Raw genomic sequence first — 14,878 nt, forward strand, 5'->3', positions numbered from 1 at the left:
TAAAAATGAAAGTGTAGTGATAGGAAAAGCAATTAGCTGGGGTGTTTACCATGCTTTGGCCAAATGTTATGCAGTCTGATTTTACCTCTGTTTAAATAAACAGCGAGAGATACAACATTTCAGCAACCATGGAAAAAAATCAACAAATAAGATTTTGGTAGTATCCTTCGTTAACACAATTTAAATGACAGACACAGTAGTTTGTTTCTTAAAAGCATGATATGCTATACTAGGACATTATGGCAAGTTATAAAAAAGGCTAATTTTGTGCCTGGGGCTGCACTGAGCATATTGAAGCACAGTTCAGTGATCTGGAATCAGTGACAATAAGATGAACTAAATCTACTTATTATTAGACCCAGATTTTTAAATAAAGGGATGACAATGAAATGAGTATAATATTCTTTGAAAACCGTGGATAAAGTTTTGTTGTGTTGATGAAGCAACCCTGAGCCTCAACACAGCTTATAACAAGCCAATTCCTAAAAGACAAGAAGGTTCAAAATGAACTCTCAGTCAAATCCCCTGTTTACAACCCCGTTGATTTCACTGATTCCCCGGGTCAGAAAAATGGAGATATGAATGTCCTTGTTGGATAGGACTTCAACTCTACTTTTACATGGACCTTTCAGTCAATGAAAAGGTACAAAGAAACTATCTTGGGGTTCTAAGGTAAATTAATTAAATATTAGGGTGGGGAAAAAAAAAAGTGTAGACCTATCATCAGTTGGGGCCTATTTGAATTACAGATTAGCATTTGCCCTGGCCATTTAAGTGGGTGGCTTGCTGTGAACCTTTTATGTTTTCACTTAATCAGTTTAAGTTCTTAGGCAGACAAAAAACAGACTGACAATGAATTTGCAATAAACAATGAAATAATGATGCTGGTTTTTCCTGTTCTAGGTAAAGAATAAGTATAATTTACAGAGGACTTCATGCAAGACTTTCCCTAATTATTTCCCTAATTAATTCCTTGATTTTTTTTGCTTAGACTAATGTTGAGTCTAATTTAATTGAGGCATTCTGAAGGAAAGGCTGCCAGTGCCAATAACCTTACTGAGCTTATTGGGTTTGCAATTGCTCATAGAAAAAGCACATTTACAGTGACTTACATAACCAAAGAGTTCACTCTAGGAGTTTAAAAGCAAAGTATCATCTTACTTCCCCAAATCAAAATAAACTGAAACAGCATTACAAAATTTGAATGCAACAAAAAAAAATATATATTTCCTCTATAGGGACTTTTATATTCATTTGTTAAACCTTCCTATCCAAAAGTTGATGGCAAAAGTCTCCTGCAAATGGGCAACACATTAATGCTGTAGCATTGTTTAAATCTCTAGCTGTCATTAGTTGTTTGTTGTGGGGTTTTTTTGTGGATTTCTCTGCAGGAACATTAGGATTTTGAAGTTGTGCAGTTTAGAATCTAGGCCATTTAAAAAACTGATTTAAAAGTAGTATGATATTCTACTGGTTTTATTCTTGCCCTTTTTTGTAGTTTCCTATTACATTTTCTTATTTTAAATAAGAGAATTTTCTGTCCTTTTACTATGACAAAACAATCTGCATAAAAAAAGAAAATGGATTCCTTTTGCAGTAAGGGTTTTAAAAGTGCAAAGTGAACACACTTCAAAGGAAATGTTTTCCTCTCAGTTGTGTTCATTTTAATGGTTAATTCAAATGAAGAACAGTAAGCATTTTATGTGGACTGTATTTTTGGGGGTTAAATATGTGGTATGTCAGTTTGCTGCCTGGTTTTTTTTTTATTATTTTATTTTATTTTTTATTTAAGCTAAGTGGGTGATCGAGGAGCTTGTACAAGGTGGAAGTTTCAAACAGCACTTACCACGGATTTAACTGCCTACATAAAACTTGATAGCACCTCTCCCACTGACTTAAGCTCACTTTGGTGAAACTGTGTTGCTTTTGAAAGTCTGGCTTGTTTTTGAAGAGACACCTTTTGAAATTCAGTGAGAACTTATGTCCAGTTTCCATGAATCCACTGATTTCATATTGCTCTGAAAGGCTGGTCCAGGATCTGATTTGTAGCAGAGAGTTTGCTCATTTTTATGAAGGCCTTTTTTTTTTTGTCAGTTTGGTACAATTTAGTTTAAAACAGGAGCACTGCCACACTGTATGTAACAGTGTGAAAAGCCCTTGAACTCTGTTGGAGAGACTCTCATGGATATTGGATTTTAATTGCTCATATATATGCGTGCTCTGAAGCATCCGAAGTTGCTAATTATTCAGGTTTTTCTGGCCTGACTTGGAGATATTGAAAGGTTTAAGGGTGTAAATTATATTTTAATATATTTCTGTGTCCTCACAGTCGCCTGGTAGTATTCCCTAGCTTCATCTATCACTCACAGTGCTCTGTGACTTTTGAGTAATTTTGAATTTCACATGTGGTCTTTAGGTCAGATAACACACAGTACTGACTTATTGGCTGAAAATAGGAGTGGATGTCAATAGACTGGATATTAGGGAGTCTTCATTTTATTTTTTTTTTTCAGAGTACTGTGTCTTGATATTTCTAAGAGTGTCCTGGCCTTGGGGACAGCTGTCATTTCATGAAGACTTTTTAGAGCAGATCCTAAAGGAGCACACACTGCTTTTGTGTGAGGATTTTGCTATTGCTTTGTCGTTCCCCTTCACTTTATACAGAGATTCTGCAAACTTGAGGGTTACTCTAATGTGAAGCATTATATATATATATATTTATATGTATATTTATATAGGATCCTGCCAGTGCCTAAAGGGGGCCTGTAAGAAAGATAGGGATGGGCATTTCAGAAGGGATTGATTGGATGAGAGGTAATGGCTTTAAACTAAAAGAATGTAGATTCAGACTAGACTGTCTACTAAATTTGGGGTTGTCACGTTCTTTGAGCTTGGTGTATAACAATGAGTAGATTGAGGGTGGATTGGAACACAACCTGCTCCAGGAGTCAGGGCCCAGGATTCCCCTCCCAGGGAATTTTCATCTTGTGGAAGTTTTCATTGACACAGAATTAAAATGAGCTCCAGAGAGGATTTATTACTGAATCCACAATCTTGGGCTAGTTTGCAATATTCCAAATTCCTTTGTTCTTACGGAATCCTAAAGTCTATGGAAAAAGTGAAAAACCATTGGAGAGAAGTTGCTGCATAAATATACAGTGTTATTCTATGCAATGCTGGCTTCTCCCCTTGTGAGAGGAGGAGGGGGGAAGTGACAATGAGCATACTTGGAATTATTTATCTGCCCACTCTTAATTGCTGGGTCTGACTCTTTTTACAGTGGTGATAATCGAAGGATTTCTCTCACTCATATCCAGTGGGATACTATCAAATAGCTTAGACCTGGAAGTGAATTTGTTTAAATGAAAAATGATATGACTCCTTATGATGCTTGTAATAAAACTGAAAACCTCTTTAAGTGGAGATCCACGGTTAAAAGGAAGTATTTATAAGGAGGCATAAGGGGATGGATTCAATTTGCATCCTTTTCTATTCTGTTGTTCATCTGTTTCATTTATGTGACATGATTTGTTGGTGAGACCAAAGCAGAAATAGATTTGAAGGGCAGCTTTTAGGCATTGCTGTAGGAATCTCTACAAAGGAGTGAAATAGTAGAAGGTTATCTTTGAAAAATCGAAGCCCTCAGAAAAAAAAAATTTATTGAAAATGGTCAAAGGGGTCCTCCTGATTTTTTTCATAATGTGCTGCATGGGGAAAGTATGTCATCATAATTCTATCCTGTTCTTGTTCTGGGGTTTGTCTCAGAGGCTACAGGAGGTAACAATTGTAGGGCTCATTCTTGCTATGAATACTCTTAAGAATTTACCAACCTGCTGCAGACTGGAGATTTGGGGACATAAGTGTGAGCACTTGTCATCCCATTTTGAGGACACAGCGACTGTAAAGGTGAGTTTTACGAGTTTGTGGCCATTTCTCTGATTCTGGGGTAGAATCCCAGTTTGTGGAATCACACAGTTGTTAAGGCTGGAAAAGACCTTTAAGACCCAAGTCCAATGATCAACCCTGCACCACAACCGTGTTCACCACTATGCCATGTCCTTTTATGTGAAAAATTGTCTCCTAATATCTAATCTAAACTTTCACTGCACAACTTGAGGCCGTTTCCTCTTGTCCTCGTCACTTGTTACCCGGTAGGAGGTATTTTGTTGTAGCTTTCCCCAGGCTGCTTTGAGGACTTTTAGCTGTGGGTTCTCTGAGCAATTCACTGGTTTATTATAAGAAAATTCACATAAATTGTCTCCCATTAGTAGCATATAGTTCACAAACACCTACTTGTCTGTCATAATGGTTTTTCATGAACAAGCACAGGATACTTTTCAAAACAGTGTTCATATTCTGTCTTTCTCCTCTTAAATTATTACTATTTTTGTACTCACTACTGTGTGACAGGTTACCTGCAACTGAGTGAAACCCTGATTAGTGGGGGTTTTTAAAATCTGTTATTTCCTTCTCTATATATATATATATATATGTAATGATTTTGCATTGTGTGATTTCATGGGATAATTTAGCAATGTTTGCTGCTCTGTCATAGCTGATGTGTGGATGGAACAGAGCAAATGGTAAAGGTCACATCTGGTTCTAAATTAGGTATATTATCTAGAGCACCTGTTGTTCCTAGCAAGCATCACATAACATCAGCTTTTCAGGGAAGATTTCCTGGGGTTCTGCTAAAGTAGGACACTGAAATAACATGATTTTTGAGACTAGCAAACCTGTGCAAGTCCTCATGAACCTGTCAAAACAAAATTTCACCTGTGACAGGGCAGGCGTTATAACAAATAGAAGATAACGAGTGTTATCTTTTGTTTTTCCAGCTCTGAGTTTCTCAGCTGACACTTACCAATGCCTATCATTGCTTTTCCAAATAAAAATTGCAGTGGCTTGCACAGGTTTTAGGATTCTGCATCTCTGGGAAGTGCTAAATCACGCTGTGATAGTCAGATTTTCAGGTTTGCACGAATCCTGGTGAAGTGTTTACTTGAAATATGACTGTTCTCGAGTTGAAGTGGCTGAACACAGAAAACCTCCCAACCGATGAAGTCTGCCTTTCCCTGTAGCAGGTATAGGTGACCCCCCTCTTAGGAAATGAGGGGATTAGTGACTGAGCTTCCTTTCAGCAGACCATAAACACTATGGGAAGAAAAACAATTAGCATCCTACTCCGGGCTGCAAGTGATCCTCAAAAGAGATTGGCTTTAGTGCTCACGATAGAATGCTAATTAAGGCACATTGTTAAGGGCTGGGGCTTAGGTAGGTTTCCAGTTGTCAGGGAACAGCGGCAGAGAATCTTGGAGAAAAGCAGGTAAAAGGATATTTTTGGGTGGTCATTCTGGTGTTAGAAGCGTAGAGCATCTTCGAGAGATTTCCAACAATCTTCCCAGCTGGTAGGACAGTAAATGCAGAGCACGCTAATCATTTGAGGAATGATTATTCAGCGAAACAATTCATTTGAGAATGGTTATTTCCCTTTGGGTGAAAGGCAGTTACTCACACGTTCCTGAAACGAGCTGTGTTAGTAGCTCTGTGGTCCCTCTCAAGGGACTGGAGTCACGTTTGATAACACAGCTACAGCGAGGCAGGGGCAGTTATCAGGGGAGAGGAGGAAATCCTCCTCTGGCGAGCTGGCAGGGATCAAGTTCCTAATAAGGGAATCGTCTCCAAATGGGGCTATACCCTCCATTCCCAGGAAGCGTGGGCTGGGTGTGTTAAAAGCAGAGCTTTCTCTTCCTGACAGCTTCTTACGGAACTGTGCTTCCCTAATAACTGGTCCCGACGCAGCACATGCCCTGCACAGCAGCAGGAAAATATCCTGCGAGTGGACTCGTACAGAGAAAAGTTCAAGGAAGAGTGAAGCCAGCCCTGATTCGGTTATTTACCATCAATCAGACTGTTGCTTGGCAGGGAGTGGATGATTAGGAGCCTGAACGGGCTGAAAAGGGGCAGGAAGAGAAGTGGAGGCAGCATTCCTCCTATTTAAAGCTGCATCCCCTGAAAGGAGTGTTTGCAGACTGCGCTGGAGCTGGTGCTGAAGAAAGGGCTCGCAGACTTTGTGCTGGAACTGATGCGGAGAGGCAGAAAGACTCCCCAGCTGGCTTCATGGTGCTAAAATAACCCTACGACTCTGCACTTTTTTTGCTGCCCAGGGAGGATACATGCCTAATATCCAGGCATGATGGCAATCTGGGTACAAACGAGGACTTTTTTCATCCTTGCTGCTCTATTAGGCCGATTTATAACCATAAAAGCGCAAGAAGAGGACGAGTATGACGGTGGTGAGTTTCTCTCCCTCCCTCTAAGAAAGTTATCCTAATCCCCCGCTCTTTGCATGCAGTGTGCTTATTTGCGTGATTTGGCTGGTAAGCGGAATCGAAAACCTCCGGAGCACAAGAGTAACAAGACTCTTGCCTTTTACATACCGAGAAGGGGTTTGTGCGTTGGGGTTCTCACCAGAAGACCGAGGGAGGCTTTTAGAGCCGGGTTTTGGGGCTCTCGCTGCGGGCGCGGAGCGGGAGGGGCGGTCAGAGGCCAAGCTGAGCCCCCCCATCCCGGCGGGGCTGCGGCCGCTGGGAAGTTCCCAACAAAAGGACGGGCTCGGGACGGGGCTGGAGAGCAGCTGGGCAAGCGAGCCGGGAGAGTAAACACTCGCAAGGGCGGAGTCTTTTTTGCGCTGAACTACATCTGCTTTCTCACATTCTTTGTTTTAGAGAAACGCAGTAACCGCGGATTCCCCTTTCTTTTCTCGCACACGCTCCTTCTGCCTTCCCCCCCACCCCTCCCATCCTTTTCTTTTCCTCCTCCTTTCTTTCCTTCTCCGACTCGTTTCCCCTCGACTGTGGCTGGAAGGGCTGCCCGATCCCCCCGGGGATGGCGTCGAGGGGCAGAAGGGGTTGTGCCGAGCTCCGTGGGGGCAGCGGGGCTGGCAAGGGGCGAACCTGACCCCCTGCAACCTGAGCTGTCTCAGGCCGCTTTGTATCCGTCTGTATTTGATGCCATTTCAATGCCTGTGTGTGTGAGAGAGAGCTGATGGTCGGAAGAAGGAACAGTGACTGTCCTCTTTCATCGCTCGGGATGGATGCCGTGCCGCGCGTTGATTTCCTGAAATGTGAGCAGACTGGCTTTGGGACAGTCTGGAGCTCTTGTACCCAACGCACTTCTGAGCCTTCTCGTGTGTGTCACGGGCTTCTTTTCCACGTTATGCCCAACAAAGGCACTTTGTAAGGGCATTCGAGCGCGCTGTAGGATGTACCCTGCAAACACAGTCTGCAGTTGCTGTATCGTGTATTTTCAAGAGTGATTTTTCCTGTAACTGAGCTTGGTCTGGTAATGCGCTGGATTGCATAAGCGAGGAGGAGTCAGAGCCTGATGAATAAACCAGTGCAATAATTCTGAAACTTTTGTTCTGCAGAGCAAAATGAGCCTGTCCTGCCCATGCACAGCTGTGTGAGAAGTCCCGTAGAGGGGGCACTTCTAATAAACTTGGAGTGTAATTCATATACTTGCCATAAAGGGAGGCATACATTATGCATTTTTTTTTTCAGTTACATGTCATACCAAAGAAAACACTCGTGAAAACATCGACTTCGCTTTTGGTATCAATTCAGTGAAAATGAAACCTTTTTTGCCAGTTTAAAAAAAAAAAAAAAAAAAGGCAAAATTTATGTGAGAATTCTGTGGGCTTATTACATGTCATTTACTTCTTTGTTGCTATTATGGAAGTTATGGGATGAGCCAATAATGTAGCAACACATTCTGGGATGTACTTCCCATACGCTGAAGGCTGAGGAAAAGGAGAGGTACGTGGTAAAGTCAGAGAACAAATTAATAAATCAGTGACATCTGTTTTCACTTACTTCACTTATTCATCTTCCTGTTTGAGAATGTAATAGCTTTTGTCTGCCACACGTCTGAGGAAGAGCCTTTTCCAATATTCATTATATTAAAAAAACCCAAACCCAAAGCTATTTGAGTGTGAGGTGAGGGATAGTGGGGCACATCCTACATGTTGGTCTGGTTTAATTGCATAAGCAAGGGATTTCAGCTTTTATTTAGTCCCTGACTGAAGCCTACAAATGATGAAAAGTGGGCAGGTTTTTACCCTTAGTTTGTCTTTGGCTTAGTGCTTGTGCAGAGGTCTAACATCAGTCAACACTGTATTGTACTGCAGGTGATTTTTGTCTGTACAGTGGCTTCACTTCTCCCCATTCATCTAGTAGAATGTGTCACTTGAGTACAGATAAAATAGGGGAAACAAATACTGGAGGTGCCTGGGGAAGCAAGAAAGGCACTTCAGGAAGCTTAGATTAGGAAAAAAAATAAATCTGACTTTCAGAAAGTATGTAAACCAGTGTTTTACCAGTCATTTTTCATGTCAATTCTGGAAAAAATGAGAAGGATTAAGTGCTGGCTGTCAACCTCAACCATGGTGGAAGAAAGAAATAGTTTTTGTGGGACTATGTTATAGAATTTATCATGATACAGGGGAGTGACATGGACAGATGAGTTGAATATAATAAAACAGGTAAAGTGGCCTAAAAAATTAACAAAATAACTGTAATACTTCTTCAAACCAAGCATATTGCTTAACAGTATTTTTTTTTTTTTTGGCACTTACAACTGTTGTGCTTTTAAGTAATGTTTCTATATTAATTTTTTTTCTCTTGGAACCATTGCAGATATCTGTTTTGCTCAAGAACTCTTGGCTGACAGTGCTACATGGTGCATGCATGCACTTAAAATGTGAAATGTAAAATGTGAAAAACAGACGCTTCCAAGCCTAGTACAGCAAAATTGGACATTTTGAGACTGACTGTTTAAATGTGCCTATTTAAAAGTTATTTATAAATACAGTCAGCACTGCGAAATCCCAGAAGGACTGAAAGATCCTGGTTTTAAATTCTGTGTAGAGACCTAGTTTAGTTCAGAAATGCAGTGGGGTCAAAAAATTGCCCAGGAGATGGCTGAAATTATGTGCCATTTAAACCCTGAATATTTGGAAGCCCTGAACCTTGGGTGTTGGGATTGCCACACAGTGTTCAATCCCTCCTTTTTCCTTAGGGCTCAGGATAGACAAAACTACTAGCAGAAGCAATGCATTCTTCTGGGATCCTTTCCCATCCAGTTGGGAGTACAAATGTGATGTCTTTTTTCAAAAGAATTAAAAAAACCCCCCAAAATTAAAACCACACCTTGGGTGGAAAATCAGTGAACTTGAATCAGATCCAAAATTATGGGAATGACCTTGTTCAAGAAGAATTGTCCTCAAATTCCACATGGGCACAGGCAGTGATTGTTTATTGCCCCCATCTCCCATATTTCTTACTGCAATCCTAGACTTGCCTTTAGGTTCTCGTCAGTTTCTGCAACAAAACCTTGTGTGAATTTTGTGGTGAATTATCTTTCCCTGTGCTCCTCTGGTGGTGTCAACCCCTGCTTCAGCTGAGATCAGTGTGAGCCCTGGTATTGATTTAAAAGTATCTAATTTGCCTTGTTTGACAGCATGAGCAAACAAAAACAAAGAATGGTCGCTGTTGCGTTTGAATTAATGATCCTCATTGCTGCCTTTGAATTCTCAAGGTCTTTCATTTTGTCTGGAAACCATGCAAAGGAGAGAGGAGAATGGACTGACTTCAATGGAGACAGAAAGAGCTCAGCTGGTTTAATGGGGGCTGTTAAATGTGTCCATTATCCCCTCATGACATTGGAGACATTATCTTGGTGGAGAAAAGATGTTGCTACGTGTCACAGTTTCCATAGTGGGGCAAGTGTTTGGAATATGATGGCAGGTGGAAAGTCCTCTGTAGCTGTGAGAAAGTAAGAGGATGATTGAGCATTCATGGCAGATGATTCTTTAGCTTTTATGGGTCTTTCATCTGTGTAGAGAGTCCTCACAGCTTGTAAAAGGAATGGTATGTGTGAAAGGTGTTCTGCATGGATGATAGTCTATCATTCTGTGTGAAAGGGGAAAAAAAAAAACCCGCCTGTTTTGCCACTTCTCACAATCTTAGTGAAGATCTGATGATTCTTAGAATTATGGAATAGTTTAGGTTGGAAAAGGACCCTCAAGATCATCGAGTCCAGTTGTTCATGCGGTGCTGCTTCCGCAGATCGATGATCCCGCTCTTGTCTGGGAAGTTGCTGCAATCCCTTTGTCCAGACCGTTGATGAAGATGCTACACAGGACTGGGCCCAGCTCTGAGCCTTGGGAACACCACTAGTGACTGTCTGTGAACTGGATGTAACTCCATTCCTCACCTCTCTCTGGGCCTGCCCATTCAGAGAGTTTTTTTTACCCAGTGGACAGAGCACCCACCCGAGGCACGAGCAGCCAGTTTGCCCAGGAGAGTGCTGTGGGAAACAGCATCCAAGGATTTACTAAGTTCCAGGGAGACAACATCCCCAGCCTTTTCCCTCATCCATTAAGTGGGTCACCTTGTCATAAAAGGAGACCAGGTTGGTCAAGCACGACTTGCCTTTCATAAACCCGTGCCCCAGTTCTTCTGTACTTGATTCTTTTTTTTTTTCCCCCCAAAAAAAAATTCCAGATCCCCAGATCACTTTCTTATATCTGTACTTCTACTTTCTTAGTGAGAAAGGGTACACCTCTGTGTGCCTGGATGTAGGTATCTGTGTTTCAAGGCCTAATCACAGCCAATAACTCAAACCCAGAAATTATTATAGCTCTAAACAAGCAGAAAATGGGAATTCGATATCTATTTAAAAAAAGTCATAATCCTTTGGGGACTAACTCTTTGGCTTTTGAACATTTGGCTTTCCTGACTGTAAAAGTGTGGGAAGGAGACTCTACACAGAAATTTCCACAAGAAGAGTTCTCAGGAGGATTCCTTCTACTCAGACTGATCAAGCCTCTCATCAAAATTCTGGAATACATAAAACTGAGGGTCATGTTAAGCTATCCACATTAACTTGCAGTTTTTTTTTGAAAATACCTTTTGACTGAAGAATAATTGCATGCTGTGTTTGTTAGTGCAGGCATTTTTTTCTGTGCAATGTTTACAAATATAGATTGTTGCCCTGGAAACCAAATGGTCATTTCATGCTCTTATTCACATTTTGACCTGCTCAGTCTTCATTTCTCGGTGAAGTCCTTCCATCCTCCCAATTTGTTTCAGTATGATAACGTTCTATCAGCTTGATTTGTTCATGTAAAACATGCAGGATGGGTTTAACAATAGTTAAATGTGAGTTAGTTTAAAATAAGTCTTTTTCCACTTGCTAACTCTGTAGAAGTTTTCAGAAAGAAATAGATGTCCACCAACCCCCTTGGTGATTATAAATGTACCTAGGAAACCCTGCTTAGGAACAACTCCTGGTGTTGGGGTTGTATTTACTGTAAGGGTAAACTAAGTTGGGATTTTTCTGTGGTTAGAATTAGAACTGATGGACTCGCCACATAAATTGGTTTTTGGTGCTTTGTGAGAAAAGAAACACAGGGATTTTTGTGGTATGTGCAGGAAAGCAGAAACTCTGGGGGCAAATCTTTGTGCAACACTATGATCCTTTAAAAAAAATGAGCAGATGTTCATGGCCTGTGTACAACTATTTTTCCATATACAGAGAAAGGCAACGAACTCTGTGCCAAAAAAATAACAAAGTAATAATGAAAAATAGTCGAAATTCCAGCTGGAGGCATGTGATCAATCCTTATATGTACACTTATTGTTTCCCTCATGTTTGTCACTGTGACCCTGCACATTTTTGTGTGCAAAGTCCTGATGACATAACTTTCTCAAAATACTTCTTAGAAAGAATAAATCAAAGTGCTAATTCAGGGGATTCTCAGTTGGGTCAAGGAAGAGAGACCGGGTTTGCACTTGGACTTATTCTATAGACCAACCCTCTGTATTCTTAATCTAATGCACAGGGCAGAACCAAGTATCCCTTAGTGTAAAATGAATAAATTAATCAGATTAACTTGGAATTTCAGTATTTTACGAATTCTTCTTGGAGTTTGAACTTGCAGAGCACGAGGAAGGATTGTTGCACTGCCTGAAATCTCAGGCAGCAACAGACCCACCTTGTTCAACCGTCCCTTTGAATGCCCTGCTGAGACTGTCACGTGCAGGGGGTCAGGTACAATTTGAACTGCAATGTTGCATGCGTTAATTCCAAGCTTAATGAGAAAAATGCATTTCTTAAAATAGTATAAAATAAGAAACCGGGTGCTTTCAAGCTGGAGAAAAATGGCTTATAAGTCGTGTAACACTTTGAGGAAGAGGGGTACCCAAGAAGGATGGCACTGTGTATTGTTTATATCTTTTATGTAACCAGCGTCAAATAATATGTGTATAAATAATACCTCCTCTCTACACTTTTTTCCTGGTGATTCGACTCTTTTCCTAACTTAAATTCAGAGAAATCTGAAGGGTTAGTGCTGCTGCTGAACTACCAGGAAGGATAAAACAGTAACACCGTCTATAGAGAGCGACACAATTTTTTTTTTCCCCATAAAATTCTCATTTCATAATTTGCTTTATAATTACGAAAACAGCGACAGGCAGGAAGCTTCGGATGCCGATAAGCCCTTCATGCCGTGGCAATTAAAATATCCAAACCGTTGCTTACAATTATCTCTTCTTGGTAAGCAACATACATTTTTCGTAGCCTGCTGTGCCGTCTTTTATTCTTGCAGTGAGAAACCATTCCATTATTCCGCTATCCCACCCGCATTTGCTGAGGAAAGGTCATGTGTTATATAAGCACGGAGACTAAGAATGATTGTCAGAGGGCCAGTGGTGGGATGCTCTCTGTAGATGGAACTTCTATTCATGCAGACCCTTGGGGTCCTGTTTGTGTCAGCTACTGAAGAGAGTTTGTCTTGTCTTTGGAGAGCTGTTCTAAGGCTGTTCCTTGGCCACGCTGCTGCCAGCTGAAACTTGACTGGAAACAGCCTCTTGACTGGAGCTTTGGAGAATTTTGCATTTTTCTGCAGCTTTGTGTGAGTAGTACAGTTGGGAGAGCAGTATGTGATGGAGTTGTTTCTATACTGAAAAGCTTCCACGGTGTTTTGTGTCTTTACCAGTTTTCATTTATAACCTTTGGACTATGTAGGGGTGGCACGGGAGGACCGAAGAATTAATTTGAATCTTTGTGCCCCTGTTCTTCGGATAACGTGGCTGAATAGAAATACAAACAGCAACTCTGATACTGCTGGCAGGAATTCAGAACTTTGGACATGAACTCATTTAGAATAAGAACACAAGAGTAAACTGTCTCCCTGAGGCCTGCTCCCTGCTGTGCAGTAGATGTCTGGCAGAGAAGGTCCATACAATATCTTCTCCAAACATTCTTTGGTCATTAAATTCTTGCCAGCATCTTCAGCAAGCTGAAATGAAGGGTATTGGCATGATGACAGCGTAGAGCAGGAAGAGATTAAGGGAGATAAAAGGAATCATCAGAGGATCACAGAGTGATTTAGGTTGTATAGCAAGTGACATTAAAGATCATCCTGTTCCAACCTCCCTGCCATGGGCAGGGACACCTTCCACTAGACTGGGTTGCTCAGATCCCTTTCCAACCTGGCCTTGAACACTTCCAGAGATGGGGCATCCACAGTTTCTCTGGGCAACCTGTGCCAGGGCCTCACCTCTTCACAGGAGAGAATTTCTGCCATTTATCCAAACCTGTTCCTTGTTAGAGAACTGTCCCTGGCCAGCTGTATCACTGCAGGTAACCTCCAAGGTTACTCTGAGCATGTTGTTAAAAGCAGTTCTCTCTCTCCCAGGAAATCCCAGACAACCTTGACTGGTATTAAATCACTTTTTAGTATGAAGTCTCATGTCTCCTGACAGGTTAAATATCCCAGTAGGTCAAAAAAAAAGTATATAAAATAAAAATTAAAGCAGAAGCAGAGAACAGAAGCTGACCTTCCTTGATAACCTGCTTTACACTAAGTTTTTCCCAAATAATTTCTTTAGAGGCTTCTACAAAATCTTTTAATGTAATAAAAATGTGGTGTATTGCAATAGTAATTGCTATTCTAGGATAATTATTTATGTCTTATTTTCTGTCTACCATAAAGTGTTGGTTTTTTTCCTTTTCCCCACAACTGCAGTGCCTCAAGTGTTCCAAATACTTGAGTTCAGTGGTTGGATAGCAGCGTCCCATGGCACACTGTTGAGATAAATAATTGAAATAAGAGGAACTTCCATTGGACCAGGATATAGCATTAGGTTTGTGAGGTGTCAGGATGATTTAGCCACCTTCAAGCCACCCATGCTATTCAGAAAAATCCAATTGCCCTGAATTATGAACATTCAGTTGGACCCAAATTATGGACTATAATTATAGGTGACAAGTAATATAATCGATAAACATGTATTATTGTTTGAAATCAAGTATGACCTATTTTTGGCCTTCTCACAGTGGTGATGAAACTCTTGTTAGGAAAGAAACCATTGAGGAGCTTGGGTCATCTCACTCCTCCAAGGCTCCTGGAGGTTTCCTGCAATTCCTCTCAATAAGAGAATAGACTCATAGCCTTAAGCATTCGAATCATAGCACAAAAGACTCCAGTTTGTTGGGGTTTTATTGTGTGTGTTGCTGTTTGTTTGTTTGTTTTTAAATCTTAGGAAAACGTCCACTTCGAATTTCACAGGCTAGAAAAAGAACACACTTCTAAATGGAGATATCTGCAATTTAGAACTCTCTCATGTCAGAAGTGTTTGGGTCTGTAAAGCTACCAGTAAATTTTTAAAAGAAAGTCGTGTATTATTGCACGTTAAATGTTAAAGTTGGGTAATTTAGAGAGTGTGTTATTTTATATATATCTATATTTATATCTATATATTATGTTACATATAAAATGCACTAAATATATGTAAGTGTCTTCCCAGCG

General features: G+C 40.8%; 1 protein-coding gene across 1 annotated transcript in view; it reads left to right on the forward strand.

Annotated features, from left to right (window-relative positions):
* Positions 1-5,708: 5,708 nt before the first annotated feature.
* LOC126652754 (collagen alpha-2(V) chain-like) overlaps positions 5,709-14,878 on the forward strand; it is a 68,492-nt gene continuing 59,322 nt past the window's right edge. The window contains exon 1 of the mRNA XM_050339862.1: positions 5,709-6,296. Coding sequence (XP_050195819.1) covers positions 6,194-6,296 — 103 coding nt within the window. The 5' untranslated portion in view covers positions 5,709-6,193. The remainder of the gene's footprint in view (positions 6,297-14,878) is intronic.

This window comes from Myiozetetes cayanensis, unplaced genomic scaffold (assembly GCF_022539395.1).
Source record: "Myiozetetes cayanensis isolate MyiCay16 unplaced genomic scaffold, myiCay2020 scf9, whole genome shotgun sequence".
NCBI classification, from domain to species: Eukaryota; Metazoa; Chordata; class Aves; order Passeriformes; family Tyrannidae; genus Myiozetetes; species Myiozetetes cayanensis.